The sequence below is a fragment of the Athalia rosae genome, chromosome 5 (genome assembly GCF_917208135.1).
Source record: "Athalia rosae chromosome 5, iyAthRosa1.1, whole genome shotgun sequence".
NCBI lineage: Eukaryota > Metazoa > Arthropoda > Insecta > Hymenoptera > Athaliidae > Athalia > Athalia rosae.
In genome coordinates, this window is record NC_064030.1 from 13,062,992 (window position 1) to 13,081,183 (window position 18,192).

Below are 18,192 nucleotides of genomic sequence, written 5' to 3' on the forward strand. Positions count from 1 at the left end.
TGTATCAACGAACGATATGAAAAACTTTTTTTTACTACAATTACATCCGAAATGTGTAACTTGCACTCGAAACTTTGACCTTGAATCGTAGGTTAGGATAAGTCGTCTGCATCGTGCAGATTTTTTCCGAACATGACAAATACCTATGGCAATTTTAATGGAATCTAATGGGGAACAATCTAACGACGAAACGTTGAAGACATTTTTTCTCGCGAAAGCGGATCGTTTATGGCGGCATGGCGTGTAATTGACATCTTGGGATCCAAAAGGCACGTAGATTACGGATACAACGGCCGATATTTGCTGAACGAAAGTCAAAGATGTGTCGACGATTTTGCAAAAACTATTCCATCGCGCGAATCAAACTTTGAAACACTACGTCGGTTTTCGTTCGATTCCGAGATGATCTGCCATTGGCGGAAGGAAGTCAAAAGCGTGTCCGAAAATGTCTCAGGAAATTTGACATTTTTTTGGCGATTTTTTTCCAAGTCCAACGAGTTACGTCACATCCGTTAATCGTTGGAAGTGGTCGTATATTCGGACGCCAACTTCGCAGTTCTGCGAAACGTATCACGTCCGGCCGAACGCATTTTGACGAGCTTCGCATCTGGTACGTACGTACGTTGCACGCAAGCTGGATTGAAAAGAGTTTTATGATTTCACTGAGAATCCGGTTGAGAATCTAAGAATTACGGCCACAAGAATCGCCCACGCAACTGCAGGGTCCGTTCGAAAGCAACGGAATTATACTCACGTAGACGAGGCTTGGAAATCAAGGTTAGATCAGATCTGCTTCAACTTTCTCAAAAAGAAGATCTACCTTGCCCACCGGCAAGGTCGTTCCGTCTACTCTTGCGGTTCGTGTGTTTCAGGTGAGTCGCTACCGAGACCCGTCGACCGCGTCGAGCGAAACGACGTTTTTTCTCTCCTCGAATTTTCGGTCGCGAAAACGCCGGTCACGACAGCCGTCTGATGCGGATCACGGCCCGGAGCGAATCGAGCGAAATTTTCACAAGAATGAAAATAACCAATCGCGTCGAAATATGCGCGGATCTGCACGGTAAACTCAAGTCGACGGAACTCGGATCGATTCGGATGTGACGAATACCAATGTGGACACTTTCTCGATGAGGTATTTTGTTTTCGTATCGACCTTATGTCCCGAGATATTTGATCCGAATTCAATTATGTAAAATACGTCTCGTTTCGTCAGCATCTATCCGCGTGGATATACAGGGTGGGCCTAAAAGAGGAAAACGTCAACTTCCCGCGATGGATTCGAAAACGTCGAGAAAATTGCATGAGAATCTAAAAAAATCTGCTAAAGCTTTTCCTACTGGTGAAGTAAAGTTTTTATTCCGTTTTTGGGAATTTGGAGAATCCCAAACCCTCGCGAGAAACCAAACACTCGAGTTCGATTTTCGAAAAATTGCGGCGATTCAAAAAATTCCTTCGAATTCTCTGGCTCGTTTCTGGACTTACGACTATGTGCTTCTGGAACAATATTTGGAACAACTAAAACAACGTGGAACAATCGAAAAAATTTTAATTCCTGAAAAAGGGGCGGACGGTTCAAAAGAACGTATTTTCGATGTTTCGGAGATTCAGTGTACACTAGACATTGATTTTCTGGAACAATAAAGAACAAACCTAGAACAATTAGGGAGAATCGAGAAAATTCAGATTTTCGAAAAAGGGGCGATTAAATCCACGGAGGTCGAGTTCGGGGGTTTTTAAAAAATTTTGCCAAAATTTATTCACGCGTTCAGCCCGAAATTCACGTTTCGTATTGACTGTAGATTTTTTTTTTGTTCTTCATTCTGGCCATATCTTCACGTACTCAGAATCAACCTTTGCCTTCTACAGGGTGTGTTACAATTACGTATTTTCGCTTTTCCGCGTGTTTTTCGAGCTCAAAATCGTCGAAGATCGTCGAAAACTTGATGTAACCGGTACAAGTTAATTTTGGCCCTAAAAATTGAGGAAAAATTCTTATTGGCTGAGAAAATTTCAGTTCTTGAGAAAAACAAAACTCTTCATCACTTTATCTCAAATTGCTTCGATTTTACCTCAAATTACATAGAGTTTGAGTTTAATTCTGCCGATTTCGCGGCAACAAAGTTTTGAACATCTTTACCGATCTTGAACCGCAGAAATCATACGGTAGCGCGGCGATAGATACGTGATTTTTGCACACCCTATATTCGTACACGAAGCTATGCCCACATCAATTTATTCATACGCGACAGCGACGTGTGCATCCAATTTTGATATCCGGCCTCTCCAAGGCCCAACGTTACGAGCATGTAAATATATATCTTCATCTTGTTAATGGGATTGTCAATTTGAAGAAGCATAATAAGTGCTTTTCACGTGAGATTGTTAGAGAATATATAACTTATATGCGCTCATCATCGTTAAATAAACTACAGAATACGTACATTTGTTGAAGGTCTTTTATGTACCCCGCACGACACATCGTACAGATAAGGAGGATAGAGAAGAAAAAAATGGATGAAAAACGTGCCGCTATTTTCCACGCGTGGAACTGTAAAAACCAACCCCGAGACGAAGAATATAACGTCAGTTTATTATATTCGCAGCGTACATAAAATTGGTTATACGCCGGGCGTAAAAAAAAAAAAAAAAAAAAGAAAAATCGTAGACGCGATATTTATTCATATCTTCGCAGGCGCATAAACCCCCCCGGGTCGTTTCTAAGTAATATGTGACGCCCGCAAATTCGCGCGCGCAAATACTGTTACATTAGCATATTTTTGTTTTTTGTGCATTTTTGGAATGTACCGGAAAATATGAGCGATATTTCGCGATTTTCTGAATTTTTATTTTACTCGAGAATCCGATCGAATGTTGAATAGAATTTTGTTGAACGAACTTTTGAAAGAATCGTCTTCGAAAGTTCGTTCCTTTTTTCAGTTCGGTAGAAAAAATAAAATTCAAAAATTGAACGAAATCGATGCTTCCGTTTCCTTTGGTTCGGAACGTAAAGCCGAATTGAAAATTGAAGATCAATCGTAACTTTGCACTGCAATAAAAGGGGATTAGTTACATGTTATTGATATTATTCTTGGATCGATTAGTGGAAAAATTGGACCCAAGTTGGACCACCATATCTTACTAAGGATAATAACGGACTATTTGATAAAGTTTCCGCGAAATTCACATTTTTTTGAAGGAAATTTTTTTGTTTTTGCCAACCAACACGTACATATATTTTTCGATATGGTGCAGGAGTGCATGTATTATATTGAATAATAATCGATATTAAATTGCCACAATGTAATTATGAACTTGTCCCATTGCACTCGAGGTTTTCTCATACCAGAGTCACTTCGGCTCTCGCTTTGGCTGCTATTTACTGCAGACCATTCGAGTCCCATGTATGACCTTGCGGTGTCACCGGGATGGATTCCGGTTGAGAAAATAACCACGCAGATATTGCGCAGAAGTGAACTTACAGTGAGCGAGAAAAAAAACCAAGCTACACCGTCGACTGCAGATGCTAGAAACGAAGCGGATCAGATTTTTGAGTCACTATAACTGAAAATGAACAACCTCTAAGAGAGACGTGCTCAGCTAGGCGCTGATTGAAATTTGAGGATGACGAAAAACAGGCCTTCCAAAGGTTCGGAATATTGGATTTCAAAGAGTTGTTCGTTCCAAATTATAGATTTTAGATTTTTCTGAAAAATCAGAGAACGGAAATTTTGGAAGATAATGACAAAAGACTTTTTGACCCATCGAACGGTAAAGTTAGAGAAATCATCAAAAAACTTTCGCTACTCTTTCAAAATGAAAATTCAAGCCGACAAAAATTTGTTATTTTCTCAATGCCGCGCATATCGTAGGTTTTGGCACAATGTGATAAAATTCGACACTCTTCTTTTATTCACATCTAGATAATCTTCTCGTTCTCAAGCGCACGCAGCGGTATAGTCGTGATTATTTTGAACTGCGGAGAGATTTTGGTAAATCTGGATCAAGTTATCCCAACTTCTCTACCGCGCAGTTCGCGACTATTCCGTTTATTTATACTTTTTCTCTATACTCGTTAGACCATAAAATTCCATAGAACGTACACCTAACCTAACCCCCGCCCTCTGACACGACACACTCAAGCCTATGGCTCTTGGAAGATTTACGATGCGGTGCGATATTCTGCCTTTTCTTTTATTTCGTTTTTCTACAAAAGAGTAGAGCTTGCGTCGACTCGCAAGTTCCCGACATTTCTTTACTTTATTTTATACGAATCTGAACTTATATCGTACAGTTCGCGCGAAAAGTGCGATTACTTGAACGTGTGAAGCGTATTTAAAGTGAGATTGGCAGAGCATGCGGAAAAATAAACAACTTCTCAAGTATGCGAATCGAAAGATTCAATTTGTGGTAAACCAAAAAAAAAACGAATAAACGTATAGGAAATGTCCGTTCAGGTCTCAATTTCTCTGTACATTTAGGGATGAAAGAGCCAGTCTGAAGTTGTTTTTTTTTTTTTCATCTCGAGAAAGTATGAAAACTGGAATTCCTGCCTTTCATGTTTTTAAACTGATTGGAATTTTCGTGGCAAAAAAAAAACAAACACAAACAAACAAATAACGAATTACAATAAACTGTTTATAAAAATTGATCTCAGATATATAAAAAAAATGGACAAACTAATAAGCTCGATTTTGGAGTTATTAACAATGATTTTTTTCAAACCAAAATCTTTCGGATTTCATTTTTTTTTTTTTCATCTTTACAAAATCGAAAATTCTTGTCGCCATTATCAATAAAGTATTTGCTTTGCAGTACATCTTTTGTGTTTAAATATTTTTCAATGAGATTGAAATGAGAATTTATAAAAATTTTCAGATTCCGGATAAAGAAAAAAATTTGTACAAATTCAATCTCGATTTCTGATTAAGGTTTTGCAGGTCAAATTCAAAATTTTTCATGCTATAATTCGTATTCGGATTATGTGGTGTTCAAAATTTGTTCAAAAATATTCTCAGGTATTTTTTTCGTGCTAATATGCAGATTGAAAAGTAATGATTTTTTTTTCGTTTCATTGAAAAAAAAAATTACACTTCATAATAAGGTTAGTAGTATTATAGAGGACTCCAGCGATATTATACACGCTTGGATCCGATACAGCGACGTGAGATGTGCAATGGGCCAAAGTATACGCATACGTTTATGAATTACAGGGATTTAGAAAGCGCAGTGAAAATGCAATGACCCGCAAAGAGCCGGGAAGAATTAGAAAATTTTCGTCGCTGCCGGTTACGGGAACAAACACAGCCTCCGATTAATTACACATAGCAAATAAATTACGATTTCCGGATCCCCGGAACCAAAAATTGTAAAAAAAAGTTGGGTCCGGTGCTTGCAGTCTATTCGATACGCAACTAGATTCAAACTTTCTACAAAATCGAACCTCGGCTCTTCGTCAAAAATTACATTCAGTGTCCAGAGTAGCAGGCATCCGATAGCAAAATTCACGAAAATAATGTTCTTACTCTCTTCCATCTTATGGAAATGAAAAACAAAAAAAGATTCCGAATTTTTATCTCGGTTTCAAGAATTCATACGAATCGAGCGTGTTCCGTGAATTCTTGACGAATTTACGATCGGCGGCTGCCGAATGGAAAAAAAAAAAAAAAATTAATGCTCGGAATTATTGGTTAAGCGAGTCCCATTAAAGATGTCGATCGAGAACGTGAAATCCTGCCTAATGTCCCGGAGTGGATGGAATAGAAAAAATGAGGAAAAAAAAATGGGCAAAAAAAACTATCAGTGATTCGAGGCTGCACAGAAATTAGTCATTTGGATATAATTTTAAACCTCGAATTATCACGGCTTATTTAAAGTGAAACGAAAGTATCGCCGCAGCTGTGGGTTACTTATGCGTTATATATTACTACATCGAGTTCAATTTAGGCGCGTTGTGGCAAGGTCGTCTGAAAATAACTACGGTCGCTACGATTTTATTTCTCTATTAATATAGGATTTTTCAATTACCGAGAGTTTTAACGGAAATTGAGCTCGATTATAGTTTCATCCTATTTCTGGCCACATGATAAATTAGATGTGGAAATATTGAACGAAAATTTCATTTAACGTTGAACAACAATAAGTGAGTACCCATACGAGGACTTTCTAGACGAATCGTCATCGCCGGTTTTATTCGACGGTAGCGAAACGCGAATATATATAAATTTCCAGGATAATTAAAACTGCTGCAATTGCGAAAGTTTCGGCGGCTATTTATAATTTCCCTGTAGTTAATTAACGCGCTGTTTTAATTAACGAATTCCCGAAACGCGATCCTATAATGTGCTCGGAGAAGAAAAGGAGGCGGGGAGGGGAGAAAAAAGAGTGGAAAATAAAGTGGAGCAGGTATAATAGTGAATGGGATTCGTAAACGATAACCGATTCGTGTAACGAGAGTGGGAGTTGAAATTCGCGTTTTCCTCGTCGTTAGCGCGAAGAAAAAAAAAAAACATTTTTTGAGCCAACTATATACCACAAGTAGAGTAAAAAAATGCACTCGTCTCCTAATTTCAGTCTAAAAATAAAAGTCTAAAAATTTATGTCGGAGCAATTAATTTTTCTACATAACCTGAAACTATCCATAAATTTTTGCAATAAAATTTACAACGTTATGGCGTCCGTTCAACGATAAATTTATCGCAGCCTCTTTCGATCAGAGTAGGTATGTACAGGGTGAGCCGTCCGAAAGGTCCGATTCGGGAGGAGCTTCGGTCGGCCGAGGCTCTACGTCCGTCCTTTCTTACCTTTATCCTCAAAATGTCAGGCGCCAATCAGCGATCATATAGCGTGTCATTCGAATGTTTCTATTATTCCGTTTATAATGTGGAGCGAGACAAAAGATCTACGCAAATACGATCTGGGCGAAAGTCGGAAAGGGTTAGTTCAAATTTTGAGGATAACCAGTGAGAATGGATGGAGGTGGAGCCTCAGCCAAATAAAAATTCCTCCCAAATCAGACCTTCGAGGCGACTTACTCCGTACGAGTACGTTTATCACAACTGCAAGTGAACTTGATTTTTGAATTCCATTAAATTTCCGGAACGTCGACGAAACCGAACTATTTATTCTACCGTTCGCAACATCCGTGTGAGAAAAAATCTCTTCGAATTCGAACATTGCGACGATGCTCGTAAACCTGTTTGTAGTTGGAATTTTTTGTTGTTTTTTTTTTTTGTTTTAAATTCGTAGCAGCAGAAACGAGGGAGTTTAAACGTTTATTGTTAGTTGCCGCTACCGGAGGCTCGCTAATCCGAAAAGTAAAAGCCTGCGTGTGACCCTCGTGTAACATATCGACGCGGGTTTGCAATATCAGTCCATCCAATTGTACCAGTTGGCTCGTATCAGCCGAGCAGGAACCTTTGTTTGGTTTGTATACCATAAAAAAATACGTTTGGAATTAATTGAAAACGGCCGGTGTTTCGTGACGTTCATTTGTCGCGCGAACAATACACCTGTAGCCGAATAGCACGCTCCGAGGAAAAAGAGGAATAGAATTTCACCATTTTCCAAAACACATGTGGTTCATATCGGAACGGAAAATTATGAAACTTGGAACGTGCAGCGAACTGCAGCTACGTCTTATCTCAAAACGATCAGCAGCAACTGACTTTTTCATAGTTGTCTTATCTACACCGTGTAAAAAGAATAACATTATCTTACTGTCGCCATAGTTTTAGTTTTCCGCTCGTAATCTAACGGCAGAAATAGTCACGAGATTATCCAATGCGGCTCAGTTGGCCGAAAGAACGTTAAGTTGTCAAACCGTGTCCCAGGGAAGTGGAATGAAACGTTTTCCGAAACGATGATATACGCTCACTGTTGTAAAACATTATCGAATATCGTAAAATGGTATTCATGACATTTCGACTGATCACGAAGTCCACGTGTGCTTTACATTCGTTCCGACCGACCGTCGTGATAATCCAGTTTGTTTTTCTTCTCTTTCCAGATATGAAACGCTCGAGTAGAACGTGATCTTTTGGAAAACCGTATTGACGCGACAGCGAAGATGTTACAGTCCTGGTGCAGCGGGAGCGCCCGCTGCGTGCGAAAAGCGCTATTTTTCGTCTTCATATGGGGCCTGATAATGATAGCAGCGATACAGTTCCGTCATATGGAAACAGTAACGGAGAATTCGGCTGGTTCCGGATCACGCGGGGCCAGTCTAAGCTCCGGTCGTTTTTTATTACAACAATTGATTGATTCCAGTTACACTCGAGAACCGGTAGTCTCCACCACTCAGAGTCCGCTCGAGATGGAACCGCTTCTCGACAAAACACCGTCGAAAACCGAAGAAAAACTAATAGAAGAAATCGAAACGAGGCTGCCCAGTTTGCCCCTAGCTTATTGGAACCGCAACAAAAACAACAAGGCGATGCATTACAAGAACGAGAGCTGCGCCAAATTTCCCAGCATATTCGATCTCGAATTCAACAACATCTACTGGCAGAGCATGCACACCACCAACGGTTCCTTTCAATTATTCGGCGCTTTCTACGACACGAGAAAGCTCTCGAGAATCGGACCGGCTATCAGGATAGTCGGCATGATAAACAGAATCGAACCGACGGTGAAAACGTACTGTCAGATCTGGTACGAAGGCGAGAAGGAACCGCAGCTGGTCGATACCCTCGAGTACAAGTACATCTGGTATCCGAAATGGGGTAACTACAAACAGGGCATTTATCAGCCTTACATAATCGCGTGTAAGGTGCCGCAAACTCACAGAAAACAAGTGCCGGCTTCGGTGTCGCTCGTGGCGAAGGCCTGCGACACGGCGACGAACAACCTTAGAGTGATTTACAACAAACCGCCGCGGAAAAAAGACTTCGCGGTATGCGTAAAAGGTCTGGATTTCTTGCACGACGATCTCTCCGTGAGGCTCGTCGAGTGGATAGAAATGATCAACCTCTTGGGCGCCGACAAAATATTCTTCTACGAACTACAGGTTCACCCGAACATCAGCAAGGTTCTGAACTACTACGAGAAACAAGGGAAGGTTCACGTCACACCGCTAACCCTACCCGGCGGACAACCGAATGTCCCGGCTTTCCAGCACATGTATCTTACGAAAAAAATGAACCACAAACGACAAAATGAACTGATACCATACAACGACTGTCTGTACAAACATATGTACGAGTACGAGTACATCGCACTTTTGGACATCGACGAGATCATCATGCCCGTACAAGATTCCAATTGGAAGGAACTCATGGACAGGATATTGCCGAAGGCGTTGAAAATCCGTAACGAATCCAGAGCTTCCTACAACGTAAGAAACGTTTACTTCCTCGATGATCTGTTACACTCGCATGGCTGGTTCAAGGACGTGCCAAGGTAAGTTCGATCGCTCATCTGGAATTCCTTTTCTGATTTAGTTTTGGTGGAAAATTATTAACGGAACGTATTCTGCATAAATCGTTTTCAAAGTACACTAACCTCATTCATAACTGAAGTAGTTAGACACTAGGCGGTATGATTTGGGTTGGCGCAAAATAACCCTAGTGAAATTTACGTGCGATGGATGCGGGTCGAGCCAGACCACACATTTTCGGCCCTATTTTTACCCCTCTGGTGAAACTATCAATAATCGTCCTACAGTCCCGGGAGTTGAGACTTTCCTCCTCTTTTTGAATCGTTTTGAAAATTTAAAAATTCTCAATCAGTTTTTGAGATATTTGAAAAAAACCAAACCCCCGTTTTTTTTTTTGACTCAATTGTTTATAACTTTTGCAATTTTTGTAAGCGGACCTTGATTTTTTTCAACAATCATCTACGTGTTGTTCCGACTTGAATGACACCTCGTTCATATTTTTCCGAGACTGCTAAAAAATGTTGACCGAAAAAGAAAACACTCGTCGACCAGGTCTACTGAAAATTTCGATTAGTACCAACCCATTTCTCCTCGCGTTCTGTCTAACTACTTCAGTTATGAATGAGGTTTGTGTACATCAAAATTTGCAACAGCTTCGCTTCAAGGTTATCCATTTTTTTATTCCGAGCTATTCTGCTTCTGGTTGAAATTCGATAGATGTCCGGAGATCCGATCATGTCTCAACAAGATCTTGGGATCATTTTTCATGAAAAACTGTTGATATTAAAAATCTTTCCAATTGAAATATCGCCGGTACAATGTGGAGCGGTTCCGAGTAAAACGAACCCACGAAGTTTTCCATTTCAAAAATTCGTTTCCTTCAGAATTTGGTGAAAAAAAACCATAAACCCACCCGCTGCCACCCTCGAATCCGATCGAAAGATTTGATGCGAATCATTTTCCGTTTTTTTTTTTCTTTGTTTTCAGGTACATGCACATGCTCCAGCACGTCTACAGGTCACAAAATTTCACGAAACCAAATCAGTACGTGAAATGTTTCCACAATCCGGAGCGCGTGGTGACTTTGCACAATCATTTCCCGCTAGCTTGTCTCGGTTCTGGTTGCACAAGTTACCCCATAGAAACTGGTGACGCTCAACTTCAACATTATCGCGCCGATTGCGTGAAATCGTTGAAGAAAACCTGCGTCGAGTACAGGGAGAACAGTGTAATGGACACTACGATATGGAAATACAAAAGTAAATTGATCGACAGGGTCACGAGGACGCTCAAAACTTTGGGGTTTTTTGGCCCCGGCCACATTTCGAAGAGATAGTCAACGGCCCCTAAGCCGAAACGCAATTCGAGAACGAGGCGAATAAACCCGTTAAGACATAGGATGGACTTCCGATGATGGCGCGCTGCGAGTCGGAAGAATTTTAAAGCTCTTGTATTCGCGTCTACTGAGTTCTAGGTTCATGGTTGAACACCGAAGGTTATTCGTTTGTTTGTGCAGTGATTAAGTTTTGCCATTATTATAGTCAAAAATTAAAGAAAAAAAAACATCTTGTTATCCAGAGTGCATCGTGTGATGGGGCAAGCTGTTGATTATTCAAAAGTGGTGAAAATCAAAATTTCAAGGTGAAAGTCGAAAATGGTCGAGATTTTCGTAAATTCACTTAAGGTTGATAACTTTTGAACACCGAGTTGAATGGGATACCCTAAATTTTTTAATTTCCGAATTTAGTGAACATAGTAATTCTTTTAAAAACCTACGAATCAAGATTCATTGAAACTCTATTTTCCGCATCATATGTTTTCAAAATGGCATCAACGATAAACTGTGTTATAAAATATGAACTTTGTTGACGTGTGAAGTTCTAAGAGGTTCTAACGCGATCTGATCGTGATGTGCACGTTATTCCGAAAGATCGAGCTAAAATTAAAAATAATTCAAAAAGTCGAAGATCTTATGTAACCTAACCTAATTGGCCATTGCCAAATTAGCCTCAAACTAACCATGTGCGGTGAAATCGCTCTGGTAAAACCCACGCATTCCAACTTCTCCGGAGATTCGCCCGAATCTTCCCGAATCAAAGAAAAAAAAAACAGTGAATAAAGAAATGAATGAATAAATCGTCGTATGTAAAGGAAAAGAAAAAAAATAAACGAAAAACAAATGAACTGAAGAAAGACTGACTTCGTGCACACGATACCCTGATCGGCGTCGCGTTATTCCCGCGTCAAATGAATTTCACTAAGCACACCCTATAGATAAACGGAACACATGATCAGTCAAATAATAAATCTCTGGAATTGTGTAATTAGATGACATGCATATATGTTTTTACATATATCATAATGACTGTAAGTTATTAATTAGTGGTGATATTTTCTCCTACTTTATAAGTGCCAACCCAATAAATTGAGGGTGTCTCAGTGCCTACGGAACTTAATTATATGATATATACATGTAGAGTAATATAAGCGTTCAATTTCGTTAATAATAATTTCTCATGGGAATCGTTATTGACTGTATAATGTATATAAAAAAAAAATGTCCTCGATGCTTTTCTCTTTTCTATGAATTTCGCATCGCTGAGAAATCTTTAAATTATTCCTAATTATGTAAATTCATCTATAGAATATACATATTAAATCTATAAATATATCCACGTACGCATAATATAACGATAGGTACGATACATATGCATATATACATGTATAGTAAATTTTTCTCTTTACCAAAAAGTATATATCGTATCTCTTCGAAAATCGTAACATAATAAGCAAAAAAAAAAAAAAAAAGAAGGAAAAAAAGACGAAACAAGGATATACGAAGAAGAAAAAAATCGAAGCTTCCGCAGGGGGTTCCCTCCTTTCCATTCACCGCGGGGGCGGGCAACCCTATTACATAGTATACCTCCGATTCAAGCCAAGTCTCTTAACCGAAAACCATTTTCTGTCACTGTACAAGGCTTTTGAACCCGTCTCAAAGTCTCCAAAGGATATACGCGGTGGCTGAGAACGCTTCACTCGCTCTTATTTTATCATTATGATTTATTTTTGTTTTTTTTTTCTTTTCGTTATACCTAACACAGCTTCACAGCTCGGCAAACCGAAGTTATATTCCCGCGCGGAATATGTCGTCCCGCGTTTATCCGCGTGAAACAGAGAAAAAAGCGAGTAAATAAAAAAGTGAACGAACGTGGCCGCAAGCCTCCGGTTGTTTTTCTTTTTTCTTTTTTTTTTTTTTCAAATTCTGCACCGCTCAACGGCTGTAAAAACAAAAAAAAAGAACCAAACAAAAGGAACGAAAAAAAATATGAAAGAAAAAAAGACTAAACACCGCCCTTTGTTTCCCAACGGCTTTACAGAGTCTCGGATTATACGGCGATGAAAATGAATGAATTAATGAATAAGTAAAGACGTGTATATAAATAGAAGATATGATAAAATCGTGATTCTACTGCAGTCCGTGTGTAAAAGTGACGTGGTAATTTTTTATATATTAACGATGTAAATCGTCGTTTCTTATTCCGTACTCGTTACACGTACGTAGAGCGCGCGATCATTGTGTGTCGGAAAGTACGTAATATTTTGTACGCGTGAATTCGTACGGGTGCGAACGATTGGCGAGATCTCGTTGCAGTCGAACATAATCCGGTTAGAGAATTTCGGAATAACATACGAGATATTGACGGTCCGTGAATACCGAATCGCTTCGTCATCGCGTGAGAAATTTATCACGTTTCCGAAGCTGGCACATCTCAGAAAAGAAAAGCCGAGTATCTCGATTATCCTCGTATCCCGACGGTGATAAAAGTCTCGCATTTTACACCGCGGCAGGAGAGGCTCCCCCCCCCCCCCCCCCCACCACCTCCGTCATACCTACTCCACAGTGCAGTACGCTCCCGGGCTTGGTATTAGTGCCGATGCCCCTCGCCCCCTTCCCACCGTCAGCCCTTCTTTTCTCCGTCACGCATTAATCCTGTCCTTGAAAATCTTGCGCGCCCTGTATCTTATCTACTAAGCCTCCCTTTTTTCCTCTCTTTTCTCTTTTTTTGATTTTTTTTTTTTTTTTCAAGTCGCTCTCGCCCGAAGAACCAGTCTCGGGTATTCGCATTGCATCTATACCGGGTAGGGTTTGTAAACGCTGCGCACGCATTTACGATTATCTCAATTATCAGAGGCGTTTGTCGTATGTTTTTTTCGAAAAAGCTAACTTGGGGATTTTTTGAAGTTATTTTAGATTTTTATGAAGTCAATGTTTCGTGATTGAATATTGTCCGATTGAATTAGAACGCCTTCTGAAAATCTATGTATATCTATACAAGCGAATCAGATTTCAAGAATTTTTCGATTTTCACATATCAAAGTTCAAATAAGATTTCAATTTTTCGAAATTGCATTTTTCAGTCTATATATCATATCTTCAGCTAACAGTAGGAGAAATTCGTTCTTCTACTCTTAGATCTTCGTTTTTTGGCGGTGTGGATTCATACTTTTCTTTTACTAAAATCTGAAAAAGGCAAAAAATGTCAGATAATTTGACGAATGTGACGTGAAATCCCTGTATTCCTCGAACATCGAGGATCTCGTGAGTCGAGAGGGTATTTCCACCATTTGTATGAGTCGCTGGAAAAATTGCTGTCCTCGTTTATCGCGATTCACCTTCAAATATCGACATATTGCGTCAGTTTCTTTCGCCACTACTCGAACGTATCGTATGTACTTATCGGTTATAGTTTCCAATCAATTTATCTAACGATTGCACTCTTCCCCCATATTTCTTGTTTACTGCAAATTGCAAATCCTCTATAAATTATCGCACGAGAAACAATCTCTTTTTTTTTATCTCCTATATTTTTTCCTCGCCTCTCCGACTCGATATCTCCACCACTCGTTGACGCGAATCGAACGAAAGAAAAAAAAAACCGGCAACCGTAAAATAAAACGGCGTGAAAACCAGCAAAAAACGAGTCGGAAATCTCGTCGATTTTCGAACACCGTGAAAACCCCCCCTTTGCGGTGAATCAATTATCTCGTACATCGTTTCGGATGTCTACCACCGGGGCAGCATAATTCGCGGAATTGTCCCCGTCTTAAGAACGACGAAAGGAGAGAGAGAGAGAGTGTGCTGCCCTGCGGGGGCCGAGACACTGGAACGAAGCCGACCCCCTCCCCTCGTATTTCTCCCCCTCCCCCCTCCTCTCCTTCGCACCCGCCCCTGCTACGCTGATGCGCCGTTCGACGACGCTTTGTTCTGGAGATCTTTCAAGGATACGGCTCGACTCGAGTACTGTAGAACCCACTTAAGCGCCGGATGTAGACGTCCTCTGTGTGTATATTATATGTGATATATAACCCGACGTGCATATCCTTACGGGTGTAAAATGTACTATGGTATTGCGTGCGTGGAGGAGGTGTGGACACGTGGCGCTGCATCGGTCGTAAGAATGTGTCAAGAATATTGTAACAAGTGCGCAACGTGTGGTTCTCTCTCTTCATCTTTTTTTTTCGATCGAAGGCCCGGTTGTACCGAACCTTCGACGAAATTGCGATTTATTTTATCATTTGAAAATTGATGAAAATCGTTCGATCGAAAAAGTGCATCCTACAATTTTTCAGCATCGCTGGTACAGGCGATAACAAAAAAATTTACACACCTCTCGATCCGCCGCGATGAAAACGTCGACGCGTGAAATTTTATCCTAACGCTACCGCGTTGCGGAAGATTACATGCGTCGTCGTTTTTCGTAGCAGGATTTCGATTCGCTGCGATGAAAATTTCTGGCGCTTGGAATCTTTCTTCGCGCAGCTGATCGACACTTTTTTAAAGCACGTGCTATCGAGATCTAAAAAATTTTAGCGTGCATTTTTCATCGTACAATTTTTAGCAGTAGTTTGTAGAATAACCGAAACATTCTTCCTCGATTTTTACTCGAATCAGGAAGATGAAAGATCCGAGAGGCACACTTTAGTTTTTTTCATCCGATGCATCGCGAGGAGCTACAGGCTCGAATTTCAGTGAGCTTGCTGCCCGACGAATAAATCGTAGATAAAACTGAATTTGGCAAGGAAAAAATTCCAGTACTTCGTGAGCGTTTCCGATTTATCTCCAGAACGACGCTGTCCCCATTCTCATCGCTGTTCCTATAGCTTCATGGCGAACCTTGATCGCTTTAACGATCAAATCGTGTTGTTTTTGTTGTTATTGTATCATTATTATTAATATTATAATTATTATATGCTCTCCAATTTCAAACACTGTACCTTTACTGTTACATACATAACCTGATGCTACAATTATGATTATAATCGTCACCTTCGTTGTCATCGTTGTTATTACTATTATCATTATTATCATTAAAATTATCGTCATTAATTATTATTGTTAGTATTTTTTTTTCATTCATTGAGATGCGTGTTTCTCACGAAAAGAAGAAAAATCAAAAAATCTGGTGCACGGGTTTTAATTATTTTGTTGAATAGAAAAACAAAAAAAAAACATTTTCCAACACGACGTCAGGTGTCCGTTCCGGAAAAAATTTCTCACGCCGATTTCGTCGATAATCCAAAGCGACACGATAATCGAGTGAAATTTATGCCCGATTTTCAGAGGCGGACGAAAAAACAATTAAAATCCTACAAACTAACTGATTTTGAGTTGGATGTAAAAAGACAGTCAGAGTTAAGTCTGATTTTTAATTAACTTGGTATTGCGTTAAGTGAATGATTTGAAATAATTTTTGCTCAAACATCGTTTTCACAATTTTACCTCACTGTTTCACGTATTGTTATGTAATGGAATGTAATTATGAGTAAGTAAGGTGCAATTTTGGATTTTTCATTTAATATAAATTCAAATGAGAAATCCGCTGTTTTGTACCGCAAATCAAGAACATTATAATCAAGAACTATACATGCAGTAATCAAACTTAACTTTTTTATATTCAAGAATACATAACGATAACAACGATGAAATAATAATAGCAACAGTAAGGATAATAATAACAGTTGTAATCGTAATGATGATAATATCGATATAAATGTACATTGAATATCGATAATGGTATTAAATCCATAACGCATAATAATATATATAGGTATATAATACCAATGATAATAAGAATGATGATGATTGTATGATGGCGATAATCATAATTAACTATATAATATTATTACTAGAAATAGTACCTCCTATTGTACTTTAATATCACGCTCAATATACTATAATTGTGGTGCTACGTAAGCATTATGTTAATCGATAATCGCCAGTGTATTTTATTTAATACCTACCCCCCCCCCCCCCTTTCCCCTTTCCCCCACCACATTATACCAGTAGCTACATTATAGCATAGCCATATAAATCATACACAGGTAATTTTCGTCGTCGGTCATCCATGCAAATTTTTCACATCTGCTTTTTTCATTTTTCTAATAATCATCGCATTGGTTCATATTAATATACTTCGAAGATCGTTTGACGAATAATTGATTTAAAAAAAAGAATTTTAAATCAAATTGAACAACCCGTGTCAAAAACGTATACGTTTTCAAATCGTTTATAAGACAAAGGTATGCAAAAGAAGCTATTGATTTGAAATAAAGAAAAAAAAATAATAATCAAACGAATTGAATTACATTGATTAATGATATAGATCTGGCGATTGCTTAGCGGAAAAAATTATAAGGTCTGATAAAATCAGGGAATTTTTACAACAGACTTTTGATTTTACGCATTTTCGTATTTTCAACTGGAATTACCAATGAGTCACTCTATTCGTCTAGCCACCTTATTGTTAGTGCGTGACGCGCCGCTCTTGTTATCTAGGTACACCGACCGTGTTCATAAGTGAAATATGTAAACACGACGCCATCTGATTTAGGTTCTCGCAAAATATCCCTAGTCGAATTTACAGCAGCGCCACAGCAGAGGTGGGGGGGATCGCATCGACCGGCCACGATCTGTTATGATCCACGGCGTGTTTACCGAAAATATTAGAATCTATCTGTCGATAATATCGTAGAAATCACGACCGATGTTGTTATTTTGATCAGAGAAATGATACGGTGAATTAAATAGGATAGGATAATCGCCGTCGATGACTGAGTTAACACTTGCCATTGATGCATTCGAAATGAGTGTTGTAAGAAAAGGACAATAAATGAGACGCATTAAGGATAATTGCATGCCAACTTCTAACTGCTAACTCCTTCAGACTGCTAACGCGTCTCGTTTATCGTTAAATCATCGTTGAATGGCTGTGTCTGTTTCGTGAGGTCAACACGCCGTGGATCATAACAGATCGTGGCCGGTCGATGCGATCCCCCCCACCTCTGCTGTGGCGCTGCTGTAAATTCGACTAGGGGATATTTTGCGAGAACCTAAATCAGATACCGTCAGGTTTACATATTTCACTTATGAACACGGTCGGTGTACATACGTGTAGTATACATACTTCAATATAACCTCGTGCATTTTTTATCGAATGAACCAAGTTATCGGTACTTTCATGCCTCGTCCGACCACCATGTCCGTTAGTGGACGACTTTGATTTTCGCAGACACTCCATAAACAGCTTTTTTTTTATGACAAAATATATGTAAATCTTTCATGAAATATGCCAATTTAAAGGCACAACTATAGACAGAATTTTGTGGTAATTAAATTCTGTACGAAATAAATTCATTGGGTATTCCATCTGAAATCGACCCCTTTCGGTTTAGATGGATTTTTGTCAGGAGTTTCTTTTCATTATGAAGCAAAGTCCTGCCGATGATCAAAAACAAAAATCTGAACAAAATCTGAATAA

The 18,192-nt window shown here is 39.3% G+C and overlaps 1 protein-coding gene across 3 annotated transcripts in view; it reads left to right on the forward strand.

Moving 5' to 3' along the window:
- Positions 1-16,647, forward strand: part of LOC105684351 — a 35,491-nt gene extending 18,844 nt beyond the window's left edge. The window contains exons 1-4 of one of the 3 annotated variants that reach the window (XM_048656130.1): positions 7,747-7,905; positions 8,006-8,160; positions 8,266-9,396; positions 10,361-16,647. In XM_048656130.1, coding sequence (XP_048512087.1) covers positions 8,066-8,160; positions 8,266-9,396; positions 10,361-10,709 — 1,575 coding nt within the window. In that variant the 5' untranslated portion in view covers positions 7,747-7,905; positions 8,006-8,065 and the 3' untranslated portion in view covers positions 10,710-16,647. Of the gene's footprint in view, positions 1-7,746; positions 7,906-8,005; positions 9,397-10,360 lie in introns of those variants that run through there. The other 2 variants (XM_012397638.3, XM_012397637.3) reach the window with 2 other exon arrangements.
- The last annotated feature ends 1,545 nt before the right edge of the window (positions 16,648-18,192 follow it).